Raw genomic sequence first — 14387 nt, forward strand, 5'->3', positions numbered from 1 at the left:
TATGAGATATTGTTAGCAAAGATTAATCTTCTCTGATTTGCTCTTTTTTCTTTGAGTGGCTTTTGACGTCTACAGGCCGTGGCTACAGTGAAATGCTGTGGCATCTTGCTTCTTGTAATGCTGTGGCGTCTCTTCATCCTTATCTCATCAAATTACTGAACACAATCAGAGCCCCTACTATGTCCAAGGGAGACTGTAGGTATAGTGGTTGCCTAAGAGGGCTCCAGGGTCAGACTGATTTGTTTCAAATCCTGGCCTTAGCACCTACTGGCTGCACGTGGCTTTCCTTCCCTGCCTTCCTTTCCCAGCTGTGAAAATGGGGGTGATAATAATCTTCTCAAGGTGCTTGGGATAGCTGTCACTGCACTCGGCACACTACACTCAATACACGTTACCCAATAGTATCATTACTGCCGGCCACACGATGCTGTGAGGGCGACAAAATACATGAAATGTGGTTCTGGCCTAAAAGAAGCCCTCAGTGTAGTTGCATATAAGATAAAGAAATGTCTGTAGCAAAACACACAGTTAACAACTGTTCCCAGTGAGGCAGCTGGAGTGAAGAGAGAGGGCTTGAGATCTGAAACCCACCTTTGCCCTGAACAAGGTGTGTGACTTTGACAAAGTCACTTAACTTCCCTTGGCTTCTCCCATCCTTCCTTGTCTAGTGGGAATAATGAAACCTGACTAAAAGTTGCCATAAAAATGAAATGAGAAAAAGGGCATAGGGACACGTGACATGTGACTGGTTCATGCATAGTAGGGGGACAATAAATGATGGGAAATACGATGACCACAAGAAGGTGCTGCAAGTTGGTATGTGGCTAATCCCCAAGCTCACTGTTAGACAGTAAAGCTGTAGAGTTCACAGGAAGATCAAGGAAAGCTAGATCTGAGGCTGCCTTGCAAAGCCTGCTACTCTGTCTCAAGGAGAACAAAACCTTTTTCAGAAGCAATTCTGAGAAATCCTATTTGACTTCTTAGCTGACCGTCCTCACCCTATGTATTCACCATTCACGTCTAAAATTTATCAAAAGTGATAAAATGTTGGCTATTTCTTGTCAGGAGCAGCGTCGTCCCTTTGCAGAAGTGGGTAGGTGTTTATTCTCTTCGGCTCTGCAAGCAGGTCATAAAGTTCATCATTCTCTCCCAAGTTACATTTTTCTGCAATTCTTCTCTTGCATAAGTTGGAATACAGCTTCCTGCAACTCATAACAAATAGACTGCTACTGTACACGCTTGAAAAAAATTCATTTTAAGAAAAATTTCAGCAAGTGGAATCCAGTTCTTTCAAAGCAGCATAATTCAATATTTCTTCAATGTTAATGCTGAACTTAGAAAAAATTCTCATCCTAGGTACTGAATTTCATTTTCTTTTATTTGTTCTACTACTAAGCTTTTTTGTTTTAAACCAAGTTTTTGGTTGATAGAAGAGATGCAGTTCTTTTCTTTCTACCATTGTGTCTTGGTTAGGCATTTCGGAAGCTTGTTCAATTTTTTTTAAATGAAAGAATGTCTACATTTTCTTTAAAGCTGAACTCTTTTACTCACTGCAATATATTATGACCTCGTGAGGATTTAAATTGTATTGATGCTTTCATATAAAGCTCCTCCTTTGTCATTATTTCATGTTTATGAGAAAGTAGGAGTATATCTTATCATCTGCATTTTATGGCCTATAAATATGAACAATATTGAGTTTTTTTATATGTAGATTGTTATTATCAACAGTATCTAATTTGAAAAAGGACTATACTTGCAAATGTAAACATATTTCTATTAATATGCTTGTAATTATGTCATAAATATAATTCCAACTTTATGTACCATATGTTTAAATGAAATGATATTTTGGAGGCAAAACAAAATAGTTGTAATGCTCTTTTATAACAGAATTACACTCCCTTAAGCCTTTGTCAAGTCAGATGTCAGATGAATGCTAATTTGATTTCTCAGGATATCTTTATTATTTTAATAATGACATTCCAGTAACATTTTACAGTGTTTTATTGATGGGTACCTGGAACACTACTGATTGAAAAGGTATTATTTTCATGAGTACTGGGAGAATAATACTAAACTCTAAGTATCTATATCCTTTTTCTTACTACAGTCATATAAGGAATATTCTGTTTGTTCTGTTTGGCTCTAGTATTTTTGTTGTACTTATCTGCTAATGCGTGGAGAGTAGCAAGGCTAAATTGATCCAGGTAAGAAATACCTGAAGTTATCCCTGAAAGAAAAGATCTAGCTGAAAGATCGGTGTTGAAAATGGAAGTAGGAGAGCAGGAGAGTTCCAGGCAGGGAGGAGACTGGAGAAACAGAAATGAGAGATTATGAAACAGTCAAGTGATGTGAGATTTGGGTGAAATTGATGGGTTAAGAAGATTTTAAAAACAAGAGACTCTGTGTGTGCGTGTGCGTGTGTGTGTGTGTGTGTGTGTATGTGTGTGGTACGTGATATAATTTCCCCTTTCCTGCTCTCCAAGAAACGTCAGGGAAGACTTTTACATTTTAATGTTTCTGGAATCAGCTTTTATTTCTACTGAATGTGACATTTTATGTTGATGAGCCTTACTGGGTAGGCAAGAAGGGTTAGTTTTATTGAAGCTATGTATGTATTTGAAGGAGGATGAGATATGAAGTATAACAGGGAAACATGAGATGAGAAATAAATGCAAAAGAAATGTATTTTTAATTCTGGCATTACCTGGAATGGATTTATCTTGGAGGTGTTCTATATTGACGGCTGTGTCATAAATATCACATCAGTTCTCCCTCTACCACAAAGAATTATTGAGTGATGCTCATTTCCTAAATTCCAAGTAATTCCAGTAAATTTGTTATTACATGTAGAAATTTACAAAGTATAAGAATTTAGTTATTTACTTTAAATTAATATTTTTATTTAGTGTTTTCATCATCCATCTAGGGTGTCAGGGAAGGGGATTACTCTTTTGGATTACAAAGTGCTTAACACTGAATTGCTTACTTAATCCTCTCAACAACCATGTGATGTTTTAAAAAATTGAAGTATAGTTGATTTACAATATTATAATAGTTTCAGGTGCACAGCATAGTGATTTAGTATTTTTGCAGATTATACTCCATCATAGCTTACTAGGATAAAGGCTATAATTCCTTGTGCTATACAGTTATCCTTATTGCTTATCTATTTTATACATAGTAGTTTGTATTTGTTAATCCCATATCCCTAATTTGCTACTTCCCTCTTCCCTTTGGTAACCACAAATTTATCTTCTATGTGAGTCTGTTTCTGTTTGACATATACATTCATTTGTATTTTTTATTTTTTAGATTCCACATATAAGTGATATTACACAGTATTTGTCTTTTTCTGTCTGATAACTGTGTAATTTAGGTGGTCTTATTTCCCCCTGAGATATAACTGAGCTATACCTGAGATATATTGTGAGATATAACCAAGAAAATTGTAATACAGAAATGATAATTCACTCAAGGATTATCGACTAGTGAATAGGTGGAACAAGATTTAAAATTACATCCATCTAATCCCCATACCCACCTCTTATCCGCTAGAGGTCTCTTATAGCATTTGAGTGGCTCTCTGTATTTCCTAATTGGTGGTCTTAGTACATCATTATATGCTGCCTCATAATATTGTAGGGTAGTGTAATAAGATTGTTAAAATGGTGGAGACTTCTATTTATAGTTACAAGCTACAATTACTGGTTATTAATTTTTTTTGTATGTACAGGGTCCTGTTTTCTTCAAAAGATTAAATTCTCCAAGGGTAAGGACCATGATTATTTATATTTTTACAATACCTAGCATAGGCTTCAGAACAAAGTTGGTATTTGAATCTATTTTACTGCAGTTAATGCCATTAACTATTTTTTTTAACATCTTTATTGGAGTATAATTGCTTTACAATGGTGTGTGAGTTTCTGCTTTATAACAAAGTGAATCAGCTATACATATACATATGTCCCCATATCTCTTCCCTCTTGCGTCTCCCTCCCTCCCACCCTCCCTATCCCACCCCTCTAGGTGGTCACAAAGCACTGAGCTGATCTCCCTGTGCTATGCGAATGCCATTAACTATTAATAAATTTAGACTGAAGGTAAACCCACTTAGTGTGTGCCTTTCCTCACTTGTGCATATTGTTACTGGACAGAAGAAAGTGCTACATTTTATTAGTTTTGTTTTTATTATATATTATCATATCTAATATAGATGTAACATACATTAGATATATTCATATATATCATATCTAATCTAATCCTATCTAATACATATAATATATATTAATATATATTAGATATCTATATCTTTTTATTGAAGTATAATTGACTTCAATATTGTATTAGTGTCAGGTGCACAGCATATTGATTCAATATTTTTATACATTATAAAATGATTCCCACAATAAGTCTAATTACCATCTGTCATCATACAAAGTTATTACAATATCATTGATTATATTCCCTATGCTGTACATTACATCCCTGTGACTTATTTATTTTATAACTGAAAGTTTGTACCTTTTGGTCTCCCTCACCTATTTTGCCCAAGCCCCCTTTCTGCCCCCTGGCAACCACCAGTTTGTTCTCTGTATCTATGACTCTGTTTCTATTTTGTTTTGTTTGTTCATTTGTTTTGTGGATTCCATCAGTGAAATTACATATATATATGTATATATATATATATATATATATACACACACACACATACACACACACATAGACCTGTGTTCTGGCCCTAGCTCTAAAACTTACCACATGTGAACTTGACTAAATTCTTTGAGCTTAAATTTACTCATTTTTAAACAGAGTAACATGTATACTATGCCCATCTCATAAGGATTATAGGAAGGTTAAAAATTATGGCACAGGTGGGTATTTTCTAAGACCTACAAGGTCCCACATTGATAGATCATGCTATCCAATTTTTCTTTTGAATGTTTTCAATCTTCTGTGTTTATCTTCTCCTTTTTTTTTTTTTTTTTATTCTATAAGTAAAGATTAGGTCAGAAATAGAATGAAAAGATGATTTTTAAAGCGACAGGAGTCTTGGATCATGTAATCTGTGCATGAAAAGGCTAGAATCAACTCTGGTAATTTGTCATGTGTTTGAACAATGACTATGAGAAGTATGCTAACTTCTCATAGACTTAAAAAACAACAGTAGATACTAGTGTGTCAGGAACAAAAAGAACAGTAGATACTAGTGTGTCAGGAACAAAAAGAACCACGCAGTAGTAAAGACAATTATGTTCCTAAGCAGGGTTCCAAGGCACGCTACAGTAACTCTAGCTGCTGTTCAGTTGCCTGAGATGGTTGGTGGCCCTCCGCATTAGAGTCTGGAAGTGGTAACAAGTGACATCTTGATGTGATTTTCTGGTCTCAGTTTTGCAACAGTCAAATGTTTTATACCGTTGAGCTTTATCATGTGAGTTAGGTTTCTATTTACTAGGAAGCCCAAACTGAAAGACTGTTATTAGGTTTACTGTAAGCAGTTTTGTTGAATGGAAATTAAATTTTATGGCTGCCATTAATAGAAAAAAAAAATCTTCCGAAAGAGGGAGTAGAATGAAAATGTAAACTTTAAAATGCTTTCTTGTATGAGTATTTGTGGAACTAAGTTTAGATGAATTTCATCCATTTCTTTTCCAGATATAAAGACCTACAACTAAATGGTTGACAGATTCATATTACTGATCATCTATTGTGATACTAAGTACTTGTGCTAATGGATGATTTACAAATTCTGACATCCAAAGTACAATTATTCCAGAAGAGTAACTGCTAAATAAGCATACTTATAGGCATTGGTTTACAATTAAAAAAATCAATTCCAGATAATATTATATTTAATGGACTATACAAGAACTGTAATTATTTTTGATCACAAAAACAAATTTTTAAAATCTTATAATTTTTCAGAGTATTAAATATTTTAATCTGGAGGTCAACAAAATTGCAAATGAGAAAAACCTTAAAATTTTGTTATGGTTTTATAGTATAATGTGTGGCTTCTTTTCTTAAGTACAATTCCTAGAGAAGCTACCTTTCCAGATGACTAGCAAAATGATTGCTGAAATGCATTAATTAACCTTTACATTCACATAAAAGTGTTTTGTGAGAACAAATGTACACAAAATGTTATCTTAATCATGACTAATAAAAATGGGTTATATAAACACAGGTTTTACTACTGCAGATGTCTCCTTGACAAATGACAGACCTGATTCCTTTATTAAAAGATAATTAAAAATGTTTGCAAGGGAGTAAGAGCCTCCCCGCAGATGTCTCTTGCCTGAGTGTCTGCTTTTGAGGTAATAAGATGGAGAAAGTCTTGAAGTAATATCTAATGATTATGTTAAATGTGAATGCCATGGCTGTATCTCTCTTTTAGCTCTAGATTTATTTCATAAAACAAAGATTAAACATCTTTATTAAGATTAAACATCTAGGGTCTACGGAACCAGCTAAGAGCCCATTTTGAAATGTGTTAACCGGAAGATACTGATTAGATTAAGTCAAGAATTCTTTTTTTCCAGAAAAAAAATCACTGTGTCCACAAGAGAAGTCCCTGCAGTGTTCTTAGTTGAGCCTTCAGAAAGTGAGGTGGTTCCACACATTAGAGCCCCCAAGCCTTATAGCTCTCTTTCACCAAAAGCCTAAATCCCAGCAATTATTTTAACAGGCCCCAGGTTAGCTATTAAAATAGTCATTAATTTGAAGGTATTTCATCTTCAAGGTGGATCTGTGCTCAGAAAGGATAAGACCATCAGGCTTGTTAAACAAAATAGCAGTATCACTGGTTCAAACCCCATGATGAGAACACCTCTGAAGTCTAAGGGTACTGGTTAAAGGTGAAGATTCTGGAGCCAGAAGGCCTGGGTTCAAATCTTGGATCTGAATAACTGTGTGACCTTGGGCAAGTCATTCGTCTTTTCTGCACCTCAGTTTCCTCATCTGTAATAGTACCTACTTTTTAGGATTATTGGATGATGAACATAGCTCATATGTGTAAAGTGCTTAGTGCCTAGCATGTTATATATACTATATAAGGACGAAAGCAATAAATTAAAGTAACTTCTTATAGACACTCTGAAATTTACTTCTATGCCAGAGAAATGATCCTTGAAAATAAGCAATGTCACAGGAAAATTGTTGATTGAAGGACCAGTCAGGAAATTTTTTGCCTCATTCTTCAGGGTCCACTAGTTTAAATTTCTGTTATCTCCAAATGAAGTATACATACAGCTACAACAGACTGCTAGGATTAAACGTTTAAAACACACATCATTACTTTTACAATGCTGGCTTAGCATGTCTTCTTCCTTTTTAAATGTACCAGGAGTTGCAAAAATTGAAAGTTTCCTAGCTTTTGAGAGACCCTGAAATGAACAGTTAAAAACAACAGGAACAAAGGGATGGATAACCTTGAGGCTTAATTCAACTTCATGGGGAAAAACAGTATATCCTCTTATCTCTATGGCCAGTTTTATTTGGGACCATGTTTTTAGTGCCCTATTTGGGAAATGGTAAATTTCTAATTTGAGATATTTCATGCATAGTATCATTTTTGCAGGAGAGCATTTCCCGAGATGTGGTGATGTTTGCTGGGTCACCCACCCACTGAATGCCGGGACTGACATAATACATCTTTGATGATAATCGCTGAAGACCCATTTTTTACCTCTAGGTTGACTTTCTTAGAAAGTTAGTATAGAATAATGGAGGTCCTTTATTGGCTTAAGTAAGCAGAAAACACACATGTAATCTGTTTTCAAATATGCAGCCATACTCAATAAAGTATTAATAATTTGCTCATGTGGTATCCAGGAAGAAATGCTCTGTTAGATAATTTGGTAAGTAGTAAGTATGGGATATGTTGAGAGACAACTTTAGGACTGCTCAATCCTCTGTGTTAATTTCCTTAGTATGTAGAGTATTTGCAATGAATTAGCCATATTGTAAATGGGGTTACAGACTTTTGCACGATATTCCATAACTAAAAGTTTCTGAATTGAACTTTTTGCTCTGTGCATTGTTTTGTAAATGACAGTAAACTAGCAGTATTGATTTATCATCCTTCTCAACTGTGCTGCAAGCCACATTCATTTTTTTCTTACACACACACTGCCCCCCCCAAACAGAGTCAAATTCTTATTTCCACATTTCTCTTGAAGGTCTTTTGCTGAATCCTGCAATATGAATATATTACAAAAATCCCATTAAAAGAGAATGATGGCACAGAACACATAACTCCCAGAGGAATAAAATCCCTAAGTATATGAGTTTGGAGGTGAAATATTTTGTAAAGATTGCCATAGACTTGAATGTTAAGACGTAATGCCAGAGCTTATTGTGGAAGGAACGTGTCTATCACAATTTTATATTGCTTAAACTGATGTGTTTGGTGGCTAGAATCGGCATCTTCTGGAAGCTTGTTAGGAACGCAGAATATCTGGCTTCAACCAGACCTTCTGTATTAGAATTTGCATTTTAATGAAAATCCAGGGTAATTCACATGCATATTAAAGTCTGGGGAGCATAGTAATATGAACCTATTAAATATTTTACGGTTGGATTAGAGTTACATGACATAAGAGAAAAAGAATTTCCTACCTTTGCAAACATTAAAAAATCCACTTTTGATAATCCTAAAAATTAGTTTATGCTTATCGATTTCTTATTTCATTAAAATTAACATCAATTTTCTACTAAATAATAAAACTACAAGGAGGTACTCAATAATTATTGAAAGCTGACATAACATTAGATTTGAATATTCAAGCTGAAATCACACTGGATTTGGTTTAAAAGGTATCCTTTAAATGGAAAAAAAAAAAAACAAGAAGTGGGAAAAAGAGTAATAGCCTGTTTGGGGGGCCCCTCTCAGTATCACATTGTATCTACCTGCTTTATCTACTAACTTGACATCTCCCTGAAAGTGGTGAGTGACATTCAGATGTGTCCTCAACACTGAGCACATTTTAAATAAATGAATAACTAAACAATGTTTTTGTTTAATTATTCCTTTATTTAAACATTGAAACATTCTGTTCCTATATAATCTTGATAGTACTGCTGGCCACCATCTACTATTTATCCACTACAAACTCCCTAATAACATAAATGATATTACAGTAACAATGTAATGATACTAGAAAGTAAAATCATCAGAGAATAATTAACCAGGACCTACACCTACTTCCAGATTATGAAGATGGCTCATTTCATCTCGTCTCCTTGAAAAAGTGTACAAACCCTTTTCATTCACTAGGCTAAGCATGGCATTAAACTTATCCAATAAGCAATTGAATGCTCCAGATAAAAGACGTTCTTAAATAGCAAGTATTTGGAACAGGGTTTAAATCAATCTACTTCTTTGGAGAACCTGATTGCCCTCTAGTGGGGTGAAAAGTTAATGCAGACTCCAAGCCTTGGTTCTGGAAACATCTGGGTCACTGGCTGATTCCGTTTATTTTTCTTGTCTGGAAAATTTCTTGCATTCTTCATATAAGGTCACAGGTTCTTTGACAACAGAATAATGTGTGTTTTTCTAAGACCTCAGAGGAAACTGGTGTGAGCTGGAGTTAGATATAACAGCTTGGGGTGGCCACACCCAAAGCAGGTAACCACCAGCTCTGAGGCCAGCGTCATCCAGCCTGTGTGAGCAGTGAGCTATTGGGGTGGGTGTATAGTCGGTTGGAATAAAAAACATCGGTGACCGATAAATCAGGAATTTTCCTAAGGATGGTCTGGATTTATCAATGACAAAAATCCTCAATTAATTATGTAATTGATTTATCTTCCATTTCATTTTTAATTGTACAGATTTAACTTTAAAACTCTGCTTAATAGCTACTACTAAATATTCACAGAATTGAGTAACTATTTTGATTCTAAATTACAGGGAGGAAAGCTATTTTATTGCGTGAACCGGCTTTATGACACTGAGAGGACATTTCTTGAATCTAAGGAAAATGTACCCTCTTGCAGCATTTCACCATTGAGAACAAGTTATTTGAAGGTAAATATATTGTGCCAAATGATTAAATGCTTATTCCACGATCTATCCATTAACAATTAAAAGAATATGAAGGTAAGTAAAAGTATTTTTAATGCAACAAATACAATTCTGCTAAAACTGTTAATGATTAAGGGCAGAGACAATTGCTCTGACAATAAAAACACTCCCTTCCCCCTTAGAATAATTTAGTACAATTATTTGGTAAGTCACATCACAAAACCATGGTTAATTTTAATTAACTTTAAAGTTGTGTATTTTAATATGACAAACCATCCAATCCAATAATCATTGATAATTATCATTGAAAAATTTATTTTCTTTCAGAGAATTTTACCATGCGTAGGTAGACAACCACCACCCAGTGTATTAATTTATATCATTAAACCAGCTACCTGCCTTGAGCTACGCTGGGTCAGCAATGCTGCTACACTGGGTCAGTAATGCTTACTGCAGTCTCAGCTTACTCTCCTGGTACGAACTATGCATATAAGATTATGCATATAAGATTAAGTGATAAACTACTGCTATTTCTCTTTCAATTTTATCCTGAAAATTTGACAAAATCTTCCTCTTTACACTTCTAGTTATTTATATATCCATTTATAAGGTGCCCACTTCATTAGAGAAGATAACAGGGAATATTATATGCACCTAGTGCAATCTTGCTGAATACAATAATTGTTTAATGAATCAGGAAAACACTCCCGCCCTGGTGATTAACTGATTATGCTTTGCAACTGGAATGACTTCAAATTCCATTATTTTAATAATGCAGAGGTTGTACTTCTTTTCATGATTTGCTTACTCATGGCAGAAAGGGCCCTTGCGTTTGTCATATTTGGGGTGGGATTTTTATTAATGGGATGGTGGCTATTTCACCATCCATGTTTCTGTGCAGAATTGAGTCCGTATCAAGAATCAGCAATTGGAAGAAGAATTTAGCAATAAAAACAAAAAGTTAAAATTTTGTGCATAACCTATATTTATATATTTGTAGATAGGGTCTATGGACTATAAGGTGAAGATCAAAATATTTCAATTATATACGGATATTTTCATCCATTGCGGCCACAAACAATTCTCTGCGGAGAATTTTCCAGCAATCTCTGGCACACAAGCCCTGCCCTAAGCAAGCACCTGCACTTGTATCTGACCCACATGAACGTACAAAGTCCCTAAAGGAAGCGAACATGTATTTGTTTTATAAGGTAAAATGAAAGGGGGAACGCATTCTTTTTTTGGGAGGGGGGTTGGGAACAGGAGGAAGAAAAGAAAAGTGAGCACAACAAGGGTTAATCCTTATTCAGATGCAGTCATTCAAACCTTTTGAACAAATATGGCCGGTGAGTCATGAAACAATAATAATTTAAAATACTAGCAATAATGTTGCTGCTGCTGAGTTTGCAGACGCCCTCCTGCAGCAGAAACCTCTCGGTGGAGGTGCAGAGCGCAGAGCGAGAGAGCCCCCATCCCCCCATTCTCAGAACCTTGCCGGACTGCCAGGCGAACCGCAAACCGCGGGAGGCCGGGGTAGTTCAGGACACTGCGCAGAAACCCTTCTCCCGGCTGCACCCACGCGGGCGAGCGCCCAGCCCTGGGGAGCGGTGCGCAGGGCGCGGCGCGGGGCTCTGCAGGGCTGGCTGCGCTCCACTCGCCGGCTCGCCACGTGCGCCCCCATCCGGCCAGCGGCTGTCGGGTCTGGGCCCCAGCTGGGAAGGGTGGGGCCGAGGCCCTCGCTCGAGGAGCGAGGGTCTCTCCTACCGAGACCATCCAAGGGGTCTCCACCCAGGAAAGCATGGAGAACAGGGCGTGGACCGTGGGCTTTGGCTGCGGGAAACAGCCCCATGCTCCACGGGCTGTGGGAGGGCGAGAAGAGACCCTCCCCGCGCTCCTGGGAAGGGGTCACCTCTGCGGTCCCGCGGCCGGCTGGGGTGGGGCCGCGCCTTTGTGTGGCCGGGCGGGGCTCGAGCCGGCCTTTCCGCAAAGCTACGCACTTGGCTGGGAGGGGCTCGGCGCTGGGACTCGGAGCAACGCCCGCTGTCTGCGCACATCGAGGGGCGCCCGGTCTGTTCTGGACTGCGGGGCTGGAAAAAAGGACTCGAGGACGGCAGACCTCTCAAGGGCCCCTCCCCAGCCCCCTTTCCTTGCCCTGTATCTGAGCCTGAGGTCTTTCCGGCTCCGCCTGGGAGGGTGGGGCAGGGCGGAGCTGACCAGAGCGAGCCCTTTTCGCCTCTTTCCCCCTTCTCCGCATCCCCCACCGGATCCCGCGGAAGGGGTGCTTCCAGCCGCCACCTGACCTCGGGTCCCTCCCTGCCTGTTTCTCCCGGGGCCACTGAGCGCCGAACCGAGGGGCACTGGAGGCGCAAGACCCGTTGGGGATGGAGGCCCTGGATCCGGAACCTTGTTTGGTCTCTGCGTCTCGACCGTCTTTCCGATACAGGCTGAGCCTATGAAAATTGCCGATATGTGGCCCTGTCTGACCTACAAAACAGATACTTCACTTGCCTCAATTTAAGACCTTGACCCCTTTTGTGTCTGTATTATTATGTATACTCGTATCTAGGTTCCAGAAGCTTTCCCCCCAAACGATCAAATGAGTTCAAAGAAGGCTTTATCGCGTTTATGTCTAATAACCCTATGTAATGTGGTTTTGAAAAGAAAAACGTTAACCCACTTTTCCCCCCTTCTCTCTGTAAAACGGAACAATGAGGCCAGGGTGGGGAAGGCGGGGGCAATGCTCAGGTCTCACTCGGAAGCCGAGGCTGGGAGTCGGGAGCGCGGGGCTCCGGGCGTGGCGCTGCTGTCTCCCCAGGGCTGGGCTCCTGGGCGTCGCGCTGCGCTCCGCACCCGGCCCCCTTTCCGCGGCACCGGGTTGGGGGGAGGGGGCGGGCGCCAGCGCGGCTCCGCAAAGGGTGGGGCCGTCCGCATTGTGTGCCCAGCGCTGCAGGTGCCTCCCCCCCGGGACAGCTCGTCCTCACACAAAGAAACCCCACCCCAGAGCCTGCGAAACCGCTGTCCCTCCACCCCTCCCCAACCGCGCGCTTCCCCGCCCCTGCAGCTGCCCACCCGCGCCCTCCGTGCCCTCCCGACTTCCTCTCTCCTTCCCCCTCCCTTTCCCTAAAACAAAGGAGTGTAAGTCTCCCCCCCACCGCCAACCCCGCCCCGCGCCCTCACCTCTCCGCACCGCGCCCCAGGACTATCAGTTTTTCCGACCAGACAATGCCATACATTTGCCCGGTTCTTCTCCCGCCTCCCTCGTCTCCACCCATCTTTCAAACAGCCTAGATGGGACCGCTTTGACTTTGCGTTTTTCTTTTTCCTTTCTCCCGCCCCCTTTCCTCTCCCCTATTTTCTTTCTTTTTTCTTTCTTTTCTTTTCTTTTTTTAACTAGAGAAGAAATAAAGGATGTTACAAAGCACTTTCCAAAATGTCCCTTAACCCCATTTAAGGCATACAGTTAGAGTAGACCCCTCCCCCCCCACGACTGCGCCCCAATTTTAAATAGGGAAACAGAATAAATTCGCTACCCATGGGACGGCAACTTACCTGCTTCCACCTTTAAAAAAAAAATCTTTAGCTTTAGATTTCCAAGGATCCCCTTTTTGCCCTCCCTCAAACCCCAGAGCGGCCTCCATCCTTCCCGATTGCTATGTTAACAGTAATGTCTTTTTCTCTATAAAATATCTCCGAATGTCTTCCAAGCTGTAAGAGAGAGGGTGAGAGGTGGGCTCCAGGTCGAGCCGAGGAAGAACGAGGCGCGATGCCTTACCCATTGCTGTTTTAGCCATTGTAGGGATGTGCAGATGCTGAGCGTTGGCGAAGGCGGAGGGTCCAGCTACAGCAGCGGAGAGAGCGAGAGAGAAGACTGAATAAGGCACTGAGTCTGCAGAGTGGGACCGTGCGAGAGAAAGAGCAAGAGGCAGGAGCCCATGAATAATTATCACTCAGAAGCTCAAGCAGATTGGCTCCCAAGGTCCCCTGACATGACTCCCGCAGAGTCAGAATCTCCAAGCATTAAATATTGATCGGCCAATGGTGCTGGAGTACAAAGTACCAGAATGCAGTTTGAAATGGAAATCAGTCCTTCCCTGGCAGCTCCCCCCGTTTTGGGGGCCTGATAGTACAGTCCAAGTTGAGTGGAGCCTTAGCCCAGAATCCTTCTAGGAGCTAAGAACTGGGCTGTACCTACCTGGGAGCCAGGAGGCTTGACTTGATTTGCGCGTGTTTCATTGAACAAATAGACATAAAACAAGGAAAGGGATTCAGAGGACTGAGAACTCTTCATGCCATGCTGACTGCTGGAAACATTTGTTTCAACACTGTTTTTACTCGTTCATGTTTCCTCTTTCACCTTTGG

The 14387-nt window shown here is 39.7% G+C and overlaps 1 protein-coding gene across 1 annotated transcript in view; it reads right to left on the reverse strand.

Annotated features, from left to right (window-relative positions):
* The window catches only part of STMN2 (stathmin 2), a 50825-nt gene extending 36865 nt beyond the window's left edge, over positions 1-13960 (reverse strand). The window contains exon 1 of the mRNA XM_082363646.1: positions 13800-13960. Coding sequence (XP_082219772.1) covers positions 13800-13818 — 19 coding nt within the window. The 5' untranslated portion in view covers positions 13819-13960. The remainder of the gene's footprint in view (positions 1-13799) is intronic.
* Positions 13961-14387: the final 427 nt, after the last annotated feature.

This window comes from Balaenoptera borealis (genome assembly GCF_965194805.1).
Source record: "Balaenoptera borealis genome assembly, chromosome: 17".
Lineage (NCBI taxonomy): Eukaryota > Metazoa > Chordata > Mammalia > Artiodactyla > Balaenopteridae > Balaenoptera > Balaenoptera borealis.